The sequence below is a fragment of the Perognathus longimembris genome, chromosome 3 (assembly GCF_023159225.1).
Source record: "Perognathus longimembris pacificus isolate PPM17 chromosome 3, ASM2315922v1, whole genome shotgun sequence".
NCBI lineage: Eukaryota > Metazoa > Chordata > Mammalia > Rodentia > Heteromyidae > Perognathus > Perognathus longimembris.
In genome coordinates this window covers 112,895,756-112,914,316 of record NC_063163.1, presented here as the reverse complement: position 1 = coordinate 112,914,316, position 18,561 = coordinate 112,895,756, and the positions used below count along the sequence as shown (strand labels likewise).

The 18,561-nt window shown below is 47.0% G+C and overlaps 4 protein-coding genes across 6 annotated transcripts; 2 read left to right on the top strand and 2 right to left on the bottom strand.

Moving 5' to 3' along the window:
• Positions 1-1,044: 1,044 nt before the first annotated feature.
• Positions 1,045-2,381, bottom strand: Hspb2 (heat shock protein family B (small) member 2). The gene is made up of 2 exons (XM_048343833.1): positions 2,188-2,381; positions 1,045-1,749 (listed from the first exon to the last, which is right to left on the bottom strand). Exons 1-2 carry the CDS (start codon positions 2,279-2,281, stop codon positions 1,295-1,297), a joined length of 549 nt encoding a protein of 182 aa, XP_048199790.1. The 5' UTR covers positions 2,282-2,381; the 3' UTR covers positions 1,045-1,294.
• An 814-nt stretch (positions 2,382-3,195) lies between these two features.
• Cryab (crystallin alpha B) lies at positions 3,196-6,873 on the top strand. Its single transcript, XM_048343834.1, has 3 exons — positions 3,196-3,596; positions 4,564-4,686; positions 6,250-6,873. The coding sequence occupies exons 1-3, from the start codon at positions 3,396-3,398 to the stop codon at positions 6,451-6,453; spliced, it is 528 nt and encodes a 175-aa protein (XP_048199791.1). The 5' UTR covers positions 3,196-3,395; the 3' UTR covers positions 6,454-6,873.
• A 1,312-nt stretch (positions 6,874-8,185) lies between these two features.
• On the bottom strand, positions 8,186-14,734 carry C3H11orf1 (chromosome 3 C11orf1 homolog). 2 transcript variants are annotated; one of them, XM_048343831.1, is made up of 5 exons: positions 14,432-14,726; positions 10,512-10,742; positions 9,591-9,657; positions 8,499-8,858; positions 8,186-8,281 (listed from the first exon to the last, which is right to left on the bottom strand). In XM_048343831.1, exons 1-4 carry the CDS (start codon positions 14,471-14,473, stop codon positions 8,683-8,685), a joined length of 516 nt encoding a protein of 171 aa, XP_048199788.1. In that variant the 5' UTR covers positions 14,474-14,726; the 3' UTR covers positions 8,186-8,281; positions 8,499-8,682. The 2 variants fall into 2 exon arrangements, with proteins under 2 accessions (XP_048199788.1, XP_048199789.1); XM_048343832.1 differs by lacking the exon at positions 9,591-9,657 and having other exon boundaries at positions 14,432-14,734.
• Fdxacb1 (ferredoxin-fold anticodon binding domain containing 1) lies at positions 14,673-18,365 on the top strand. Of its 2 annotated transcripts, none has more exons than XM_048343830.1 (5): positions 14,673-15,066; positions 15,353-15,509; positions 16,169-16,372; positions 16,536-16,694; positions 17,251-17,389. In XM_048343830.1, exons 1-5 carry the CDS (start codon positions 14,814-14,816, stop codon positions 17,330-17,332), a joined length of 855 nt encoding a protein of 284 aa, XP_048199787.1. In that variant the 5' UTR covers positions 14,673-14,813; the 3' UTR covers positions 17,333-17,389. The 2 variants fall into 2 exon arrangements, with proteins under 2 accessions (XP_048199787.1, XP_048199785.1); XM_048343828.1 differs by having other exon boundaries at positions 14,754-15,066; positions 17,130-18,365.
• Positions 18,366-18,561: the final 196 nt, after the last annotated feature.

Below are 18,561 nucleotides of genomic sequence, written 5' to 3'. Positions count from 1 at the left end.
CCACAAATCCCAAAGGAAGAATATGAATGATTGTCAGATACTGGGTGAAACCATTCAGATTATCTTGACAAACGTAGGAGTATGCGTATTTTTCTGAACAGAAGATTGATGGATAGCTTTTGTTAGGTTTTCAAATGGTGCTGTATTCTCACAGTTATGGAACAATTAGGTTAATGAAAGGCCTGAAAAAAATGTATTGGGGGGAGGGCAAAGAAAGTCTTTTTTTTTTTTAATTTTGCAAATCACACACATGCATGCTGCCCTGATTGCAAAGCATACATGTGGAGAAAGATACCCCTATCCTGGGCTTGTTTGAACACACTGTACCTGTGGGTACTAAGATTCTCCTTGCAAAGGAATATTCAGTGCTACAGGAGCCTAAGATCTTTGTATTTCATCTTGGGTGAGTTATAGAGTTGCAGCTATGCCTGTCTTTGAGATGCTACAAAGCCAGGGCCAAATACTTTCTCCCATGAACCTCCCCTGTGCAGCGGAAGGGAGGCTGAGAGAGAATGGTGGCGGCTTCTCTCTGTCTGTGCCCTCTCTGCATGCAAACTCAGTCCCTCAGAATCAGAGACCATTTCAGGGGCTAGACCTTAGTGTGGGAAAACAAAGCATTCACTCCAGGGCTTTAGGCAACTCTCTCTAGCCAAAAACGATTTTCCCCAACCCCTACCCAAAAAGGGGCAGACAGTCTGGAGACCCTACTTTTTGTGTCTCTAATCACCAGCTCAGACAGTGCCCTCTGGGCTGTTTGGATGGCATATCCCTTTTCCCTCCCAGGATCACTCTCTCTTTTGTTTCATTGTGAGAAAATTATAGCTAGGAATTTGATCTGGAGCCAGTCTCTGCTTCCGCGTGTGATCTCAGCATCCGAGTGTGAGGCTCAGGGTACAGTGGTGTTGGCCATATTTAACTGAGGAGGATTTTTTTTTTTGGGGGGGGGAGGGCGGGCATCTAGCTGGCTTGCCCAGCTTGTCTACCTCTTCCTTCCCACCCACCCCGACCTTCCAGAACACAGAATAGGGAGCAGCACAACCGAAGCCCTGAGAGCTGGGTTTATTGGGCTCCACCCGGAAGCAAAGCAAAGGGCTTTAGGACCTGTGTCTCAAGAGACAAAAACCAAAACCAGACTTTATGGACCAGGGGCCTTTCCCTTCCACACCGCCCCCACCCCCCGCCCTCCTCCAAGGATACCAGCTACCTCTGGGGGGTGGGCAGGTGCTGGAAATCCCAGCCCGAGGTGGAAAGGGATTGATTTCGGGGGGGGGGGGGGGGGCTGGGCCTGTGGCAGTCAGGGCTGGGCTGTGGCGACCTCCTCTTCTTCCTCGGGGTCGGGAGGCGCGGGCAGCAGGGAGATGTAGACCTCGTTCACCTCGGTGTCCAAATGCCGGCCTCCCCGAGGGGCCTCCAGGTTGAGGATGCCATCGTGGGAGAGGGCGGCCCGGACCCGCCAGGGGTCCACGTCGGCAGGCAGGACATAGGTGCGGCAGAACTCGCGGGACACGAAGCCGTGGCGGTCCAGGCGCTGGGGGTGGCGGGCAGACACCTCCAGGAGGTTGTCCACGGTCCTCACGGTCACCTCATCCGGGGTGAAGTGGCTCACGTCCAGGAAGGCCTGGAATTTGCCTTCGCTGAGTCTAAGCTCGGAAGCCCCCGCCCTGCTTCCCTCTGGGGCTCGGGTGGCTCGAGGCCGGACATAGTAGCCATGGTAGAGAGTGGGGGTCAGGATGTCTTCGGGCAGAAGGCCTGAGGAGGGGCAGAGAGAGAGAGAGAGAGAGAGAGAGAGAGGAGGGGGGGGAGGCCAGAGGCAGCAGCATGAGGGAGGGTGGGGTGGGGACCAGGGGGAAGCAGAGGGGAGAGGGGCGAGGGGGGGAGGGAGGCCGCTGGGAAGAGGAGGCTGAGGCAGGAAGGCCGGTGGGCTTGGAGGAGGGGAAGGGGGGGGGAGGAAGAGGAAAGGGCGCCCTCCCTCTCTCCCCCCCCCCGGGGTGGGGGGCTGGCAGGAGGCCGGCCTGAGGGGGTGAGGGGGAGACCGGGGTGGGAGACGGCTCGCCCCAGGAGTTCAGTTAAGCCCCGCGTGGGGCCGAAGCCAATAACCCCGGGCGCCCGGCCCAGAACCCCGGGAGCGGGGTGGGGTGGGGGGGAGGCCGGGCCCGGCGGGGCGGGCGGGCGGCGCGCGGGCCTTACCTTCTCCGAAGCGCTGCTCGCCCAGGCGGCTGGGGTTGGCAAACTCGTACTCGGCCGTGGCCGGGTGGGCGTGCGGCACCGAGCGGCCCGACATGGCTGCACGTGGACCCAGATGTGTCCCCCGGACGGGCGCGCGCGCGCGCGGCACGACCCCTCCGGCGGGCCGCCCCGACGACAGCCGGGCGGGCGGGGAGCTGGGGGCGGGGTCGACACCACCCAAAATAGTGCTGGGCGCCTGGGGGTGGGGGTGGGGGTGGGGGTGCTGTGGGGGGAGGGCGGGGAGTCCAGGCCCCGAGGAGCAGAGCCGCAGGGACGAGGATGTGACCGGCTGCACACACCGTCCGGACCCCCCCCACCCCCCCCACTCCCCTCAGCTGTCACAGGGGTGGGGAGGGAAAATGGTGCCCCACAAGAGAGCCAGAAGCCTAGCTGATAGACTCCCTCACACACCCCCCCCCCCCATCCTTTGTGTATTTCCACTTTCTTCCATCTTAGGCACCCTGCACCCTCTTTCACAAAGTGCCCTGCGTGTGTAAGATCCTGAGAGCCACATGATGAAATAGGCAAGCAACTTTTCTGCGTAACCCCCACCCCCCTCCACTTCATATGTTTGGAGGGGAGGGAGACAAAGGTGAAGATTCTCTGCCCAGATTTCTCTGAACCCAGATCAAGCCCGAGTGTCACTCAACATATAGATGGAGGGTCACTGACTGCCATTCTTCAGGGAGGAACAAAGAGTTAATGTCCCCAGGGCCCAGCCTAGGAAGATTCCAGTACCCGCCCAGGCCCAAGATAGTTGCTGGCTCAATTCCCCTGGCATGCAGACCGGGGAGAAGAAGGAGGGGGGCAAGACCAGCTGTTTGGGATTCTTGACTCTGTCCCAGCTCTGGCAAACAGGGGATGGGGGGAAGAGGGGGAGGGGCATTAGGTGTGGACAGAAAAGTTAGTGAATCAAGACCAGGACAAGTCACTGGCCAGCTCAGACGGGTTTGTGTTTCTCTTTTCTTAGCTCAGTGAGTACTGGGTATGTGTCACACTGCCAAATCCCCAATCACAAGTCTCCATGAACTGGCGGTGAGCTGGGATAATAAAACCCCTGACATCACCATTCCAGAAGCTTCACAAGACTGTATATATAAGAGGCGGGCTGTAGCTGCAACTGAAGGAGCTGACCAGCCAGCTGAACCCCTACTTTCATCTAAACCATCATGGACATCGCCATCCACCACCCCTGGATCCGACGCCCCTTCTTCCCTTTCCACTCTCCCAGCCGTCTCTTCGATCAGTTCTTCGGAGAGCACCTGTTGGAATCGGACCTCTTCCCAACTTCTACTTCCCTGAGCCCCTTCTACCTTCGCCCACCCTCCTTCCTGCGGACCCCAAGCTGGATTGACACTGGACTCTCAGAGGTAAGTCTGTGTGCTCCTGGGCAGGGCAGGAGCATCCTTTCTGGAACTACCTGGACATTCCCATCTCTTTTCCTTTTCTTCCCTGCCTGAGGCCTTTAGAGACATACAACATACTGAGGTGGACTCCCCAGGTACCTGCCGAATGCTCCTCCATAGCCTATTCTAGTTTTGCAGGTGAAGGGATGATCAGCCGCTCCCTGAACTTCTGATCTTCAGGGAGAATGGCTGCCTTCGCTCCTTTGTTTACTTGTAATACTTCCTAAACTTGAGTATTGATCATCTCAATTTTAGAGCTCAGAGGGTGACCTATCTCATTCTGAGCTGGGTAGAGCTAGAGAAAACTACCACTCCTTTCTTCCTTTCTGTTTCCTTTTCTATTATTTTTTGGGGGTCATCAGGGCTGTGCAAGATAGTAGCGTGAGCTATCCCAACCCATGAGGAAAGAATGTAGTTCGTTCTTGGGATTCCCCCACTTGTCCTAAGAGGGTGGGAGAAGAGGTGAAGAGATAAGATGGACAGAAACTGTCCCAGATAACACACTGGTTTAAAAATATTTAAGTGTGAGTAAACAGGAGCTGAGAAAGCAAGGGCTTTGGAAGGACAAACAGAAGCAGCAGAACATTCCAGATTGAGTGGGTAGGAAACTTGGCAGAGACCTGAGCAAGAAAAATGGACTTTTGTCTCACAGACAAATGACAAAGCCAGGCATTGGGCTCAGAGAGGCAACAGAAGCCATGCCAAGACCCATCCCTGTGATGGGTCCCCTGGGCAGTCTTCTCCCCTGTGCCTCCAAATAAAGGTCAGACCTGATAACCAAGAGGTGTGCCATGGGTGCTGTTCTGGTGGTTCGTCTGAGAGAGACACAGGTTATTCAAGATCTATTACCTGGACAGAAAGCAAGTGTGCAGAATGATGAGGGTGTTATCAGTGTGATCAACATCTCTTGTTCTCCCTTTGCAATTTCTAGATGCGTATGGAAAAGGACAGGTTCTCTGTCAACCTGGATGTGAAGCACTTTTCTCCAGAGGAACTCAAGGTCAAGGTGCTGGGAGATGTGATTGAGGTGCATGGCAAGCACGAAGAGCGCCAGGTATGTCGCTTGCTTTATGTTTTGCTCATTCGTCCACTGTATCCTATGTCAGAGGTGACTGTCATCATCCTCCAAGGCTGCTAACATTCCCACCCAAAGACACAAGGTCTGGATGGGGAATGACCCATCAGTAGCTACAAAACTAAATTTGGGAGAAAAGTGATCTTTGAAACATTTGTTTTGATAGCCTTGGACGGGGATGGGATTTTATTTTAAGCCAATGTTTTTGAACCTTAGCTACATTGGAATTATGGGCATGTCCAATATCCTGGGCTAATTATATCAGAATGATTAGGGGTATAACTCATGCATCAGTATTTTAAAAAAAAAAAAAAAAACACCTCCCTAGCACATTGAGATCTATAATCAAGGCTCAGAACCATTTCTTGGGGTAGACCCCAGGGTAGTAAGACACTTGGATGTTTTGCATAATGATATTAACTATTTGTACCCTGAAGGTACATGAGTTTGTGACCTTACTTATTAGAGCTGTTCTGGAAACCTTTTGTCTTTCAGTGCATCTTCATGCTAACCTATTTTGTTTGCTTACATTTCCCTAACTGCACTTCACTTCTAATCTCCTAGAGCCATGAGAAAGTCAGTTAACTGAGATTTGTTTGGATAGATGCTTGGGACTCAGCAGGTTAAAGACTAGGGTCCACAACTCAGGGGAATGATGAACTGATTTCTAACTCATCTCCCAAAAATTACTGAGAAGAATCAGGCCCTGATAGCTCACACCTAAAATCCTAGCTACTCAAGAGGCTGAGATCTGATGATAACAGTTAAAAGTCAGCCCAGGCAGATAAATATGTGAACCTCTTATTTCTAATTAACCAGCCAAAAGCAGAAACTGGTAATAGAGCTTTAGCCACAGTGGAAAAAGCCAAGCAGAAGCGTGAAGCCCTGAGTTCAAACATCTGTGCACTCATACACACATCCCCATCCCTCCACAGGAACTAATGAGCAGCCAGAACCTGTACATAGTTAACATCTTTGGGCTGTTTTAGCTTTGCTCATATAACTTACCATTGAGCCACAGTTTCTCTGTATGGAGTCTGAGCTTCTTGTTTTTTTGTATTTATTTATTTAAGCAGCAGTCCTATTAGTCTGGAACATTCTGAGACGTTTCTGAAGAGTCTGGATAATGTGTGTGGGCTTCCAATGCTAGGATGAGATTCCCAAATCCTATAGGTTCAGCCAGTGTTGGTCTAAATCTTTAGGAAAATGCCTTGGATGTAACTGTGTCTCAGGATTTGAGGAGCTATGAAATTTGGGGCTGTTTCTGATTGCTTTTACTGATGGAAATGGCCAGCTAGGTCCGAGTCTCTAATCTGAAATGAACAGTATTCATTCAGGAAATGATTTATTTGCGGCACTACTGGGTCTGAATCCAGGGCTCTGCACATGCAAGACAAAGCATTCTATCACTAAGCTCAGCTTGTTGATTTTTCTCATGATGTCCTGACCTTTGGTCTCACCTAAAGAGAGCTGAGTTCTGGACAAGTGTTATTATCTGTTGTTCTTATTTCTTTGCTTCTTGCCCTTTTCTCTTGGTTTTAGGATGAACATGGCTTTATCTCCAGGGAGTTCCACAGGAAATACCGGATCCCAGCTGACGTGGACCCTCTCACCATCACTTCATCCCTGTCTTCTGATGGAGTCCTCACTGTGAACGGACCAAGGAAACAGGCCTCTGGCCCTGAACGTACCATTCCCATCACTCGCGAAGAGAAGCCTGCTGTCACTGCGGCCCCCAAGAAGTAGATGCCCTTTCTCCAAATGCATTTTTTAAAAAGAAGAAAGTTTCCCCACTTGTGAATGAAAAATCTCATGACTAGTGCTGAAGCTTATTAATGCTAAGGGCAGGCCCAAATGATGAAGCTAATAAAATATCATTCAGCAACAGAAAGCTTATTTTTGTGTTTGAATATTCACTCCAGGGATTTTTTGGAGCCAGAAAGTGTTTCCACCACTTCCTAATGCTATAAATTCAAACAACTCAGTCTTTCTAGTCTTTGGGTCATCCATTTATAACTCTGTATTTATACAGAGTTGTGATGTGTAGACTAAGGAACAAAAGTAGTTGGTCCCTGGGAAAGTATTTCTTCTTTCTTTGCCTGTAGATATTTCAAAATTTGGAGCAAATCTGAATAAACTCTAAATAAACACTGCATAAAAGGCCTTCATACATCTCTGAAATTAATTGCATCACCAGCATTATTGACTTTTCCCAGATAAGAACTACCTTCAGCTGAGTCACAGGACTATAACTAGATTATCACACACAAAAAAGCACTTCAAGTATAGTCCACATCATCCAGCAAACACCTATTGGACTAAGCCTGAGAAATATCCCATTCATTGATGATTGAAATAAAATGGCAAGCTGAGTGCTGGTGGCTCATACCTGTCATCCTAGCTACTCAGAGCTGAGGCTGAGATCTGAAAATCATGGTTCAAAGCTAGCCTGAGCAGAAAAGCCCGTGAAACTCTTCTCTCCAATTAATCACCAGAAAACCATAAGTGGCACCATGGCTCAAAGTGGTAGAATGTTATCCCTGAGCAAGAGCTCAGGGACAGCCACCCAGGCCCCAAGTTCAAGCCCCATGACTGACAAAAAGAAAAAGAAACACAAGAAATAAAATGGGAGGCTGGAAGTGTGGCTTAGTGGTAGAGTGCTTGCCTAGCATGCATGAAGCCCTGAGTTGGTTCCTCAGTACACATAAACAGAAAAAGCCAGAAGTGGCACTGAGGCTCAAGTGGGAGTGTGCTAACCTTGAGTGAAAAAGCAGCTTATGGAGCCAGGCACCAGTGGTTCATGCCTCTAATTCTAGCTACTCAGGAGGCTGAGATCTGAGGATGGCAGTTCAAAGCCAGGCCAGGCAGGAAAATCTATGAGCTTTTTTTTTTTTTTTTTTTTGCCAGTCCTGGGGCTGGGACTCAGGGCCTGAGCACTGTCCCTGGCTTCTTTTGGCTCAAGGCTAGCACTCTGCCACTTGAGCCACGGTGCCACCCACTTCCAGCTTTTTCTATATATGTTGCACTGAGAAATTGAACCCAGGGCTTCATGTGTACGAGGCAAGCAAGCACTCTACCACTAGACCATATTTGCAGCCCAGTGAGACTCTTCAATTAACCACCAGAAAACCGGAAGTGGCACTGTGGCTCAAAGTGGTGGAGTGCTAGCCTTGAGCTGAAGAGCACCCAGACTCTTCAATTAACCACCAGAAAACCGGAAGTGGCACTGTGGCTCAAAGTGGTGGAGTGCTAGCCTTGAGCTGAAGAGCACCCAGGCCCAGAGCTCAAGCCCCACAACTGACAAAAAAAAACCCCAACAAACCCACAAAAAAGAAAAAAAAAGCAGCTCAGGGATATAGCCCAGGCTGAGTTCGCAAAAACAAACAAAAAAACAGAAACAACAAAGGAATTGTTTGTAGACCACGCTGGCCTTGAACTTGAGATTCTCCTGCTTCATCACCTTTAGCTTGATGAGTACGTTTGTACCTCCAGAATGTCATGTCTGAGAGAAACGGTATGTTCTCCATGCTTTCTACAGTACCTCTAATGTAGAACTAAGAATAGGTATTACTAACTTAAATTTCTTTTTTTTTTTTTTTTTTTGCCAGTCCTGGGGCTTGAACTCAGGGCCTGAGCACTGTCCCTGGCTTCTTTTTGCTCAAAGCTAGCACTCTGCCACTTGAGCCACAGCGCCACTTCTGGCCTTTTCTATATATGTGGTGCAGAGGAATCAAACCCAGGGCTTCATGTATACAAGGCAAGCACTCTTGCCATATCCCCAGGCCCCTAACTTAAATTTCTTAAATCTGACATTTAAGTCTTGGTTAAAACAAACAGACAATAGAAAATATTCTCTCTGTCTTGTGCTTTATTTATTCCTAACGATACTGGGTTACAGTGAGCTACGTTTTCACTTGTGTTTACATGTGTACTCTCTTTTACATCCTACTCCACAGAAATGAAACTTATTCTTTCTCAGGATGCTGGACCCGGAAATTGGACAAACTGCGGATCACATATGCACTGAGGGGGATTTTCCATTTGGGGCCTTGTATAGCTGGTCATACAAGCTGATTTTTCTGTGCATTTGTATCGGGGAGGATCCAGTTCAGGTTGATGTCCTGGAAACCAGCGAGGCTGTCGTTTAAACCCTGAGGGAAGGAAAGGCAGATGGAAACAGTAAACAATAAGAAGTTTTAGTAATTGATCTCATTCTTTTTTCTTTTTTGTGGGTTGTGGGGCATGAACCTGGGGCCTGGGTGCGGTCCCTGAGCAAGCTGTGCTCAAGGCTAGTGTTCTATTTTTTTAAGACACAGCTCCAGCCAGGCGCAGATAGTTCATGCCTGTAATCCTAGCTACTCAGGAGGCTGAGATTGGAGAATCAAGGTTCAAAGCCAGCCTGGGCAGCAAAGTCTGTGAGACTCTTATCTCCAATTAACCACCAGAAAGCTGGAAGTCGTGCTGTGGCTTAAGTGGTAGAGTGCTAGCTTAGAGATGAAGAACCCAGGGACAGTGCTCAGGCCCAGAGTTCAAGTTCCATGACCACCCTCCCCCCCCCCCAAAAAAAAGACACAGCTCTACTTTTGGCTTTATAGATTGTTCATTGGAGGTAAGAGCCTCACAAACTTTCCTGCCTGGGCTGGCTTTGAACTGTGATCCCCAGATCTCAGCCTCCTGAGTAGCTAGGATTATAGACATGAGCCACCAGTGCCTCGCTTTCATTCTTATTTCTTAAGAGATGAAACAGCAAGTTCCCCCCCAAAAAGGGGAAAATGGTTCACTTATTCACCACCTATTTAGTTTATTTCTACGTAATTTCCCTCTCTAGGTGCCAAGCATTAAATTCAGTGCTTAGAATGTAATAGTTGGACTGGTCCACCTACTCTGGGTTGAAACTGGCGTTTTGCTGTTGTAGCTTGCACCATACGTTGTTTCAAAGTAGTGTCCAAACTGGAAAGAAAAATTAATGGATTAAGAATCTAGACATTTTCAGCTAATATCAGGAAATGAAGGACAAAAGAATAACAGGAATTCTAATGAGCTCTGTCATATTTGAGATAGACTAAAGGTCTATATGTCGTTGGTCTGTATCTTACCTTCATGTTTTTTTTCTTCTTTTCTGTCAAAGTGAAGTACAGGGGGGTTACAGTTTTATACGTAAGGCAGTGAGAACATTTCTTATCCAACTTGTTACCTCCTCCCTCATTCCCCCCCCCCTTGTTTTGTTTTTTTTCTTCTGCCAGTCCTGGAGATTGAACTCTAGGCCTCAGTGCTGTTCCTGATCTTCTTTTGCTCAAGGCCAACACTCTATCCTGAACTACTGTGCCACTCCCAGCTTTTTCCAGTAGTTTACTGGAGATGATAGTCTCATGGACTTTCCTACTTTCCTGACTAGGCTAGCTTCAACAGCCTTGATCCTCAGGTCTCAGCCTACCCAGTAGCTAGGATTACAGGTGTGAGCCACCCGTGCCCCACTTTGTTCATGTCCCTTTTCTGTTTAGGAGAGATTTAAGAACAAGATAACATGACTAGTCTAGGTAAGGGAGGACAGCCTGAGACAGAAGACATTACAGCTTTCTCTAAGTCCAGAGGTGAAGTAGAAAGAGAAGCAAGAAGAGAAGGAAACTATTCATTCTTTCCATAGATTACAACTAGACAATGAAGTAGGATGGCTGGGCCAGCTGAAGACTGCACCCCTTAACCCTTGACTGAAAAACAGCCTAAAAAAGTCAATTCCAGCCTTTCAAATGGCCACTGGCTTTTTCATCTGTTGACAGGAAGAAACAAGACGAAGTTTAGATTACCTGGGAAGGCAAAGGTTTGGGCTGTACGATATTCTTTAGGTCGTATCTTTCCTGGTTCCAGTTGCCAATAAGGGTACGGTTCGAGTATGAATCCTCATTAGTGGTGCATCTCCATCCATACTGGGAAAACTTAGACATATTATTCCAATCTGTCCATATTTCACCATGACCATCTGCATAAATGAGGCTCCCATAGTGTGGGTTTCTGAGGAAACACACAAGGTCCTGTCTCTGAGAAAAGACATGCATTCTTACTGCATAAAGAACAGAAAAGACATCGCTTCCTACCCTTTCCTTATCATGGAAGATATAACACCAGCACACCTTACCATCTCTCTAGGATTTTCTCCAAATATATTAGTTTGTAGTTCTGGGATTTGAACCTAAGGCCCTGAACTTGTAGTCTATCATTTGAATCACCTCAATTATTTTTCAGATATGGTCTCATGTTTTTACCTTGAGACCACCTCAGACTCACAAGTGATCCTCCTACCTGTGTATTCTAAGTACTTTGGATTACAGGCAACTCCCACCAAGCATGGCTCATTGATTAAGATGTTGGGGATGTCTTGCTAACTTTTTTTGACTTTCCAGCTGGTTCTGAAGCACAATCCTGTCAATCTCTGCTTCCCGAGTAGCTGGGATTACAGGTGTGTACCGGAGTCCGAGTCCAAATTTAATTAACAGTAAACTGTCTTTATTTGTGGACCTACTGCATACCATTCGGTGCAATCAATTTTTTAAATTGAAACCCTACATTTCAAAAATAAAAATTTAAGTTCTCCCATGTATATTATGCATCTAGTCTTACATGATCATTGGTTGTGTTTGAACCATTGTGCAAGCTGCCATTTCCTTAAATGCCTCCCCCAAAGGAAATGGTGCTGCAAAAGCAAGGCAAAAATGAATGTGTTTATTGAAGTGATTAAGTGAAAAAAATTAAATTAGTTGGAAGGCAGCATGTCTTTAGCAGAAGTTAGGTGGTGTTATGGCAAAAATAAGCCAAACATCTACAGCACAGTACTGAACTGTATGCATCTTGAGTATTGAGTTTTTCCTCAAGGGTGAATCATATAGCTACTCATGGATACAGAGGGTCTATTGTATGTGGGTCTCTTCCTTTCCAGGTTCATACATCCACTGACCTACACTGTCAATAAGCAGTATTAGATGGCTCCATCTCCAACCCCCCCAAAATGAAAAAATCAATGTCACCCAGAGGCCAGTGGCAAACACCTTTAACCCTAGATACTCAGGAGGCTGAGATGAGATCAGGGTTTGAAGCCAGCTCAGGTAGAAAAGTCAGTGAGATTCTTATCTCTAATAAACTACCCAGAAAAAGCTGGACGTGGCACTGTGGCTCAAGTGATAGAGCACCATCCTTGAGCTTCTAGAAAGCGGTTCAGGGACAGCACGTAGGCACTGAACTCAGCCCCAGGATGGGGGAAAAAAAAATCAGTGTCTTCAGTAATATATGAAGAACTAGCTAAGTGATTAGATAATTTTGTGATATAAGAGTTGAGGGACTGGGCTGGGAGTATGGCCTAGTGGCAAAAATGCTTGCCTTGTATACATGAAGCCCTGGGTTCAATTCCCCAGCACCACATATATAGAAAATGGCCAGAAGTGGTGCTGTGGCTCAAGTGGTAGAGTGCTAGCCTTAAGCAAAAGGAAGTCAAGGACAGTATTCAGGCCCTGAGTCCAAGGCCCAGGACTGGCAAAAAAAAAAAAAAGAGTTGAGGGACTAAGGGTATTGCTATAAAAAGAGTAACAGTGACAGTCAAGTACCTAGGCAACACAATAAATTATCATTTCCTTCCTCTAGGCTCAGCTCATAAGCAGTTATCTTCTCTTTCCTTTTACCTCCAGGACTTTACATCTTACACTGTATTTATACATTTATACCATGCAAATGAGCTCTCGGGCTGGAGGTTCTAGCTCAAGTGGTACAGTACCTGTCTAGCAAGAACAAGGCCCTGAATTGGAACCTCAGTCTTATCCAAAAAAAAAAAAAAATCTTCAAGTACATGTCGTATTGAACTTTATGTCCCTTGAAAACAGACCATTATGGCACCCTTCCCTTTAGTTCCAACCAAGACAATAGTGCTTTACAGATTATCAGTATCTGAACTTCTTTGTTTCTGATAAGGAATCAAAAGCTCAGCATTCTTCTTGTCCCCCAAATATTTCTGGTCCCCTTTGGAGCAAGGTGATACCTTGTCTGAAGAAGTACAAGTTTCCAATGTGTAGATGGAGTTGTCTGAAGATCTCAGAAAACAGTTATAGAAATCCGTTAATGACTGTGACTGTTCCATGTCCATTAAAGATGTCACTAAATCTAGTATTCACAGTTCTCCCAGCAAAGAATGTTGATGTTACTATGATCAGATGGTCATGATCAGGGAGTAAAAACCCACTGGCCTTTTCACAGGCAGAGACAAAACTAGTGAAGGATGGCATCACAGTTAACTGCCTTCACACCCTGTGCCTTTGTGAGGATAAAGCACTGATGTCACCAGACAGAACAATGACTCAAGTCCCATAAGGCCTAGTGCTCAGACTGGAGACTGAGGTGATGCTGTCTGTCCCTAGGGTTAGAAGGACAGATATCACCATCCACTCAGTTGTGTAAGCCAGAAGCTTGGGGCTTAACTTTGATCTTTGACTTCTCTTTTAGCATTCAATCATTTACTACATATTTTTAAAGTTATTAAAATTTTTTTCCAGTAAGTCTACATCTTATGTTGGTCCTGAGGTTTTCTGCACATGTCTAGCGCTCTACCACTTGAGCCACAGCCCCACTTTTTTGGTGGTTAATTGGAGAATCTAATAGCCTTTCCTGACTCAGCTGGCTTTGAATGGGGAGGCGTGAACCAATATGCCCTGAAATTTTAATTAAAAAAAATCAGTCAATTTCTGGTTTTAGTGCCAAATTTCATACAATTCAGGTCGCTGTCAGCAGTCTTGCTATCAACTTTGCTCCTCTCCAAAATTTTTTGAAAATTGAAGTAATCGTGTTATCTTATTTAACATCATTTAGTGGCTTTCTACTATTTTGGGGTAAAATATAGTCTGCTAAAATGTTTTATAGCTGGAATCACCTATGGATTCACCCATAGGTGGGCTCAGCTACCAGTAGGTAGATATTGGAAGGACCATGGCTTAAAGCTAGCCTGGGCAAACAAAACTCAAAATCCCATAAAAAAAACAACTAAAGAAAAAAGCTGGAGGACTGGCTCAAGGTAAAGCACCTGCCTAGCAACCTTGAGACTCTAAATTCAAACCACAGTATTCTTCAGACTTTTGGTTACCCACTTTTTCTGAGTTTCAGGCAAACTCAATTACTGTGAGTTCATCACACTTCGCACAACACTTTTCCTTCTGCCCTCAGTTGTACTTCCCTTCCTTCCTCTTTAGCTTTCAACTCAGGTGCACAAAATCTGTGTCCCCAAACCTGAGAAGGTTTCCTCCTTTTATTCTTCGTACCAGACCTAGGGCTTGAACTTAGGACCTGAGCGCTGTCCCTGAGCTTTTATGCTCAAGGCCGACGTTCTACCACTTAAGCCACGGCACCACCCCCGGCTTTTTTTTTTTTTTTTCGAATAGTTTGTTGGAGATTAAGGGTCTCAGGGACTTTCCTGCCAGGGTTGGCTTCAAACCACGATCCTCAGATCTCAGCCTCCTGAGTAGCTAGGATTACAGGCGGAAGCCACCAGGTGCCCAGCAAGGCTGTGCTGAGTTATTCCGCTCCCAGCACACGCCCCGCGATGTCAGAATCGCCTCTACTGCCGCATGCATCCCCCGCCCCATTTGTCAGAAGGCCACATCCCGTCCTTCCACCGGTGTAACCGCCTTCACGCAGGCTTGGCTCCTGAGGAGCACGAGTTATTTCCTGAATGCGCAGAAGGTAGTGGAGGCACCTTGAGAAATTGTGAACAGCAGGGACAGTGCGAGACCGCCATCTCGGACGAGATAAGGGCAGTTACAAAACTCCTCGGCCTGAGGACCAACAACAGTCCAACTTCTCCCGGGCTTCAGCCCCCGCTCCGCTTTTCACTCTGTGACATCATGCAGGTGCGACGGGTCCGTTCCGGGTCATCTTCGGACTTCAAGGACATTTTGACCTTTCCGCGGGCTGGGAAGGGGAGAGGACAGTGGGGCGGACGCCACGACTTAGCACTCACGGGGGTTCCCTCTGGGCAGGTGGGCCCACAGCTTTGTCAAGGCAAGGAGAGACGCCGCGCCCGCGCGTCACCAACCAGTGACTGGGGCGGGGCGGGCGGGGAGAAAGGGGCGGGCTACATGCGAGGCGGAAGTGACGTCAGAAAAGAGCGCCGCGGAGAGGAGCCAGGAATCCGGAACGAGGCGCCTCAGAGAGGAGCTATGGCTCCTCGGCGCCTCCTGTTGGTCGGAGAAGGAAATTTCTCCTTCGCGGCTGCTCTGAGCGAGACTCTGGATCCGAACTCTAGACTTATAGCCACCTGCCTCCAGCAGCCGGCGGACTTAGCCCAGGATCCGGAAGCCCGGAAGAACCTACTGCGCCTGCGCGAGCGAGGTGAGTGGCTGGCTCCTCCCCCAAGCTCCGCCCAGTCTCTGGCAAGCGTCCCACTACGTGGAAAGCTGTTGGGACCCGGGGTTGGGAGGAAGGGTGCGGGTTGCTCTCGATCGTAATAGGAAATTCACAGAAAAAGTCGTAAATTTCTATGAATTCTGTGTGCCTGGTCCCGGGCTGGCGTGCAAGGTTCTGCTTGGAAGCTGTTTCCCCCGCCCGACTCTGAGTCCCGACCTCCAGACATCCTCTTGTGTGTGTGTTCTTCTCACCCCCAAACCATCGTTGACAGGTGCCGAGGTGCGGTTCGGCGTGGACTGCACCCAGCTGGCAGAGACCTTTGAACCGCACGACAGGGCGTTTGACCGAATTTATTTTAACTTTCCGCACTGTGGACGCAAAGCTGGAGTAGCTAAGAACAGGCAGCTGCTTGCCAAGTTTTTCCAGAGGTGAGGAAAGGGGAGCCTTCACCAATACAAGTTTAAGATGGACACAAAGTAGTTACCGTGAGCAAACATGTCTGTCATAAAGCAGACACAGTGTAAATTAGTATAGTTGGAGAGACTGTAAAGCCCCAATGGAACTAACAGTTTTCTTGGGAATATAAAGGGTTGTTTTTGTTGTTGTTTCTGTTTTTTTGCCAGTTCTGGGGCTTGGACTCAGGGCCTGAGCACTGTCCCTGGCTTCTTTTTGCTCAAGGCTAGCACTCTGCCAACTTGAGCCACAGCGCCACTTCTGGCCTTTTCTATATATGTGGTTCTGAGGAATCAAACCCAGGGCTTCATGTATACGAGGCAAGCAATCTTGCCACTAGGCCATATTCCCATTCCAATACTTGCTTTCTTAAATAACTCACTGCAGATAATTATGAAGAGGAACTTTGCAAACATTGACCTTTTAGTGACATAAAGAAGAGGGACTGAAGAAGCAAGGCAATGATGAATATTATTGGGTACATAACCATACCTTCTTTGTATGTTTGAGGTTTCATAGACTTTTGCAAGTGTGATTGGGTCTTATTTATTTCTCAACTAAACTGTGTAATGCTACTTCATATGGTAATTTCAGCTTGTTTCTGATGAGTCCCTGGGGTTTTCCCTTCTATTAGCTGTGCAGATGTTCTTGCAGAGGAAGGAGAAGTACACGTGGCATTGTGTAAAGGGCAAGGTGGAACCCCTGCTGATAAGCCCCAGAGAGAATGGCACAATAGTTGGCAAGTGGTTGCCATGGCAGCTCTGGGGCAGCTCCTCTTAAGTGACGTGCATCCCTTCCGCTGTGAGGCTGTGTCAGGGTACAGGTGCACTGGATACAGGTAGGTAATAGAATGGGGCTAAGCCTTTTCTTTTTTCATCTCTCTCACTAATGGTAAAAAATACAGATTTTTCTCCTAATGATTTTCTGATTCAATGATTTTCTTGCTTTCTTTAGTAATGGCAGGCTTCCTCCCCACTGCATTTTTTTTTTTTTTTGGCCAGGAGTCAAGATAAGTCCTTCCATGTAGAAGGTGCTTTGAATCATATCTTCACCAGGAGCTTACCCTTTAAAGTTTCTCAACCCAGAATCTTCAGAGTCAAACTGGGAGACCAGTGGTTTTCCTTTCTAGAACCAGAAGCACTTGCAGGAAAGCTGAACAGGTAATCTACTATTTTGCTGAAAATCACTTCTATCTCTACTTGAATTGTGACTGTCTTTATGAAAATCATAATTTGAATGCATAGTATATAACTCATCAGTGATGTTGGTGCTATGAATACTTGTCAGTCTGGCTTATTGTTAGGGTTGTGGCTACCAGAGTATATGAATACGTTATTTCTCCTGGGCTACTGGGTATAGCTGAGTAGTAGAGCTCTTATCTACTATGTCCTGGTCTTGACCTCCACCATCACTGTCTTTTGTTGGTGGGGTAGGGGGAGAAGGGTTATGATATCTCTTCTTATGGTAAGTGACTTGTTTCTTTTTAGGACCAATTTAAGGGTAATTGCTCTCTACATAACCATTTGTTTTTAATGCTAACTACATTATATTTGTTATTTTAAGTGTGAAAAGTTATTTTCTGTGTCTTTGAACAGGAATTTCCTGGAAGCATCTTCATGTCATCCTATTAGAACCATAAATGAGAAAATCATTGCTAAATTGGGCAGAGCCTTCTCTCTAAGAAGGTTGAAGTGTTCCTCCCCTTTATTGCCGCAGAGAGACACCAGTGGGATCTGTGACCTTCAATCTGTCTTTTGGGTTCATCTCTGTGAAGATAAGTCAAATGACGAGTCCCTGACTGGTGAAACAATACAAGGAATGGAGGACCTTCTTGTGACATTTTCAGAACTTAGCTTTCCTAGGAGTCCTCGAAGAGATGATAAGGAAGAAGCTCATGGAGGAATCTATAGACGAGCCAAGCACTGCCTTAGATCTTCTCTTCTGGTTTATGCTCGAGCTGTCATCCAAGCACCAGGTTTCCTCCCAGGTTCTCTGTACATCCTCAGTGGACCTGTCTTTCGGAAATGCCACATTTTGCCTTTTACAATGCCAGCATTTCATGAGACTCTATTTATCCTTGGGTTTAATAAAAATCTGAAGGACAGCTGTCTTTTGTCACTGCTGGATCTCCTGAAGAACATTTTAGATGGACTTCTGACCCAGACATTGCTGGAGGGCTCTGAGCTGAGCAGATCAGTGGAATTTGTCCTTCAACCAAATGGAAAGGATTTTATGATTCATGTAAAGTCTTATAATTTTGGCCCAGACTATGACAAGGATCTGATTATTGGGTCTGTCACCACATCTGCAATGAGCATTACACATGAAGACCACTGCTTTGTGTTTGTGTCTATAAACTTGGACTTAGTAACTATGCTTGTTTGGAGTATCTCTGATTGGAGAATATTGTGGACCTTTGATAACCGTTTCCTGAAAAAATTTGTTCCAGGGAAAATAGAACCCTTTAAAAGTTATTCCTTATATCCTCCATGCTATGTGCATGATATTAGTTTTTGGTTAGATGAAAATCAAGGATTTGATGAACTGGAGTTTCACACTGTGGCCCGAGCAGTGTCCCAGGACACTATTATATCTGTACAATTCCTTGGTCGTTTTCAGCATCCAGAGACTCAGCAGGTTAGTCTCTGCTATAGATTGACCTACCAGGCCTGTGATAAGGCCCTCACCAAGCAACAGGTAGCATCAATGCAACTCCAATTTAGAAAAGAGATTCAACAGTTACATGTTACACTTCGATAGGTTTGTCAGTCCCTCATTGGGTATAGATGAAAAAGAACAACTTGCAACTGGTAGTCCTTCCTTTTTTTTTTTTTTTTTTGGCCATTCCTGGGGTTTCGACTCAGGGCCTGACCACTGTCCCTGGCTTCTTTTTTCTCAAGGCTAGTGGCTCTACCTCTTGAGCCACAGCGCCACTTCCGGCTTTTTCTGTGTATGTGGTGCTGAGGAATCGAACCCAGGGCTTCGTGCATGCCAGGCAAGCAGTCTACTGCTAAGCCACATTCCCAG

What these genes read in the sequence shown, in the direction of transcription:
- Hspb2 (XM_048343833.1), bottom strand. Translation starts at nt 2,281, where the DNA reads ATGTCGGGCCGCTCGGTGCCGCACGCCCACCCGGCCACGGCCGAGTAC. An exon ending in CGAGCAGCGCTTCGGAGAAG is followed by an intron (nt 1,750 to 2,187) that starts GTAAGGCCCGCG and finishes GCCCCTCCTCAG; the next exon opens with GCCTTCTGCCCGAAGACATC.
- Cryab (XM_048343834.1), top strand. Translation starts at nt 3,396, where the DNA reads ATGGACATCGCCATCCACCACCCCTGGATCCGACGCCCCTTCTTCCCT. An exon ending in TTGACACTGGACTCTCAGAG is followed by an intron (nt 3,597 to 4,563) that starts GTAAGTCTGTGT and finishes TGCAATTTCTAG; the next exon opens with ATGCGTATGGAAAAGGACAG. An exon ending in GCAAGCACGAAGAGCGCCAG is followed by an intron (nt 4,687 to 6,249) that starts GTATGTCGCTTG and finishes TCTTGGTTTTAG; the next exon opens with GATGAACATGGCTTTATCTC.
- C3H11orf1 (XM_048343831.1), bottom strand. Translation starts at nt 14,473, where the DNA reads ATGGCGGTCTCGCACTGTCCCTGCTGTTCACAATTTCTCAAG. An exon ending in GCTGTTCACAATTTCTCAAG is followed by an intron (nt 10,743 to 14,431) that starts GTGCCTCCACTA and finishes GTCTTTTCTCAG; the next exon opens with AGACAGGACCTTGTGTGTTT. An exon ending in AACGCCAGTTTCAACCCAGA is followed by an intron (nt 8,859 to 9,590) that starts GTAGGTGGACCA and finishes TCCTTCCCTCAG; the next exon opens with GGTTTAAACGACAGCCTCGC.
- Fdxacb1 (XM_048343828.1), top strand. Translation starts at nt 14,814, where the DNA reads ATGCGAGGCGGAAGTGACGTCAGAAAAGAGCGCCGCGGAGAGGAGCCA. An exon ending in CTTGCCAAGTTTTTCCAGAG is followed by an intron (nt 15,510 to 16,168) that starts GTGAGGAAAGGG and finishes CCCTTCTATTAG; the next exon opens with CTGTGCAGATGTTCTTGCAG. An exon ending in TACAGGTGCACTGGATACAG is followed by an intron (nt 16,373 to 16,535) that starts GTAGGTAATAGA and finishes TTTTTTGGCCAG; the next exon opens with GAGTCAAGATAAGTCCTTCC.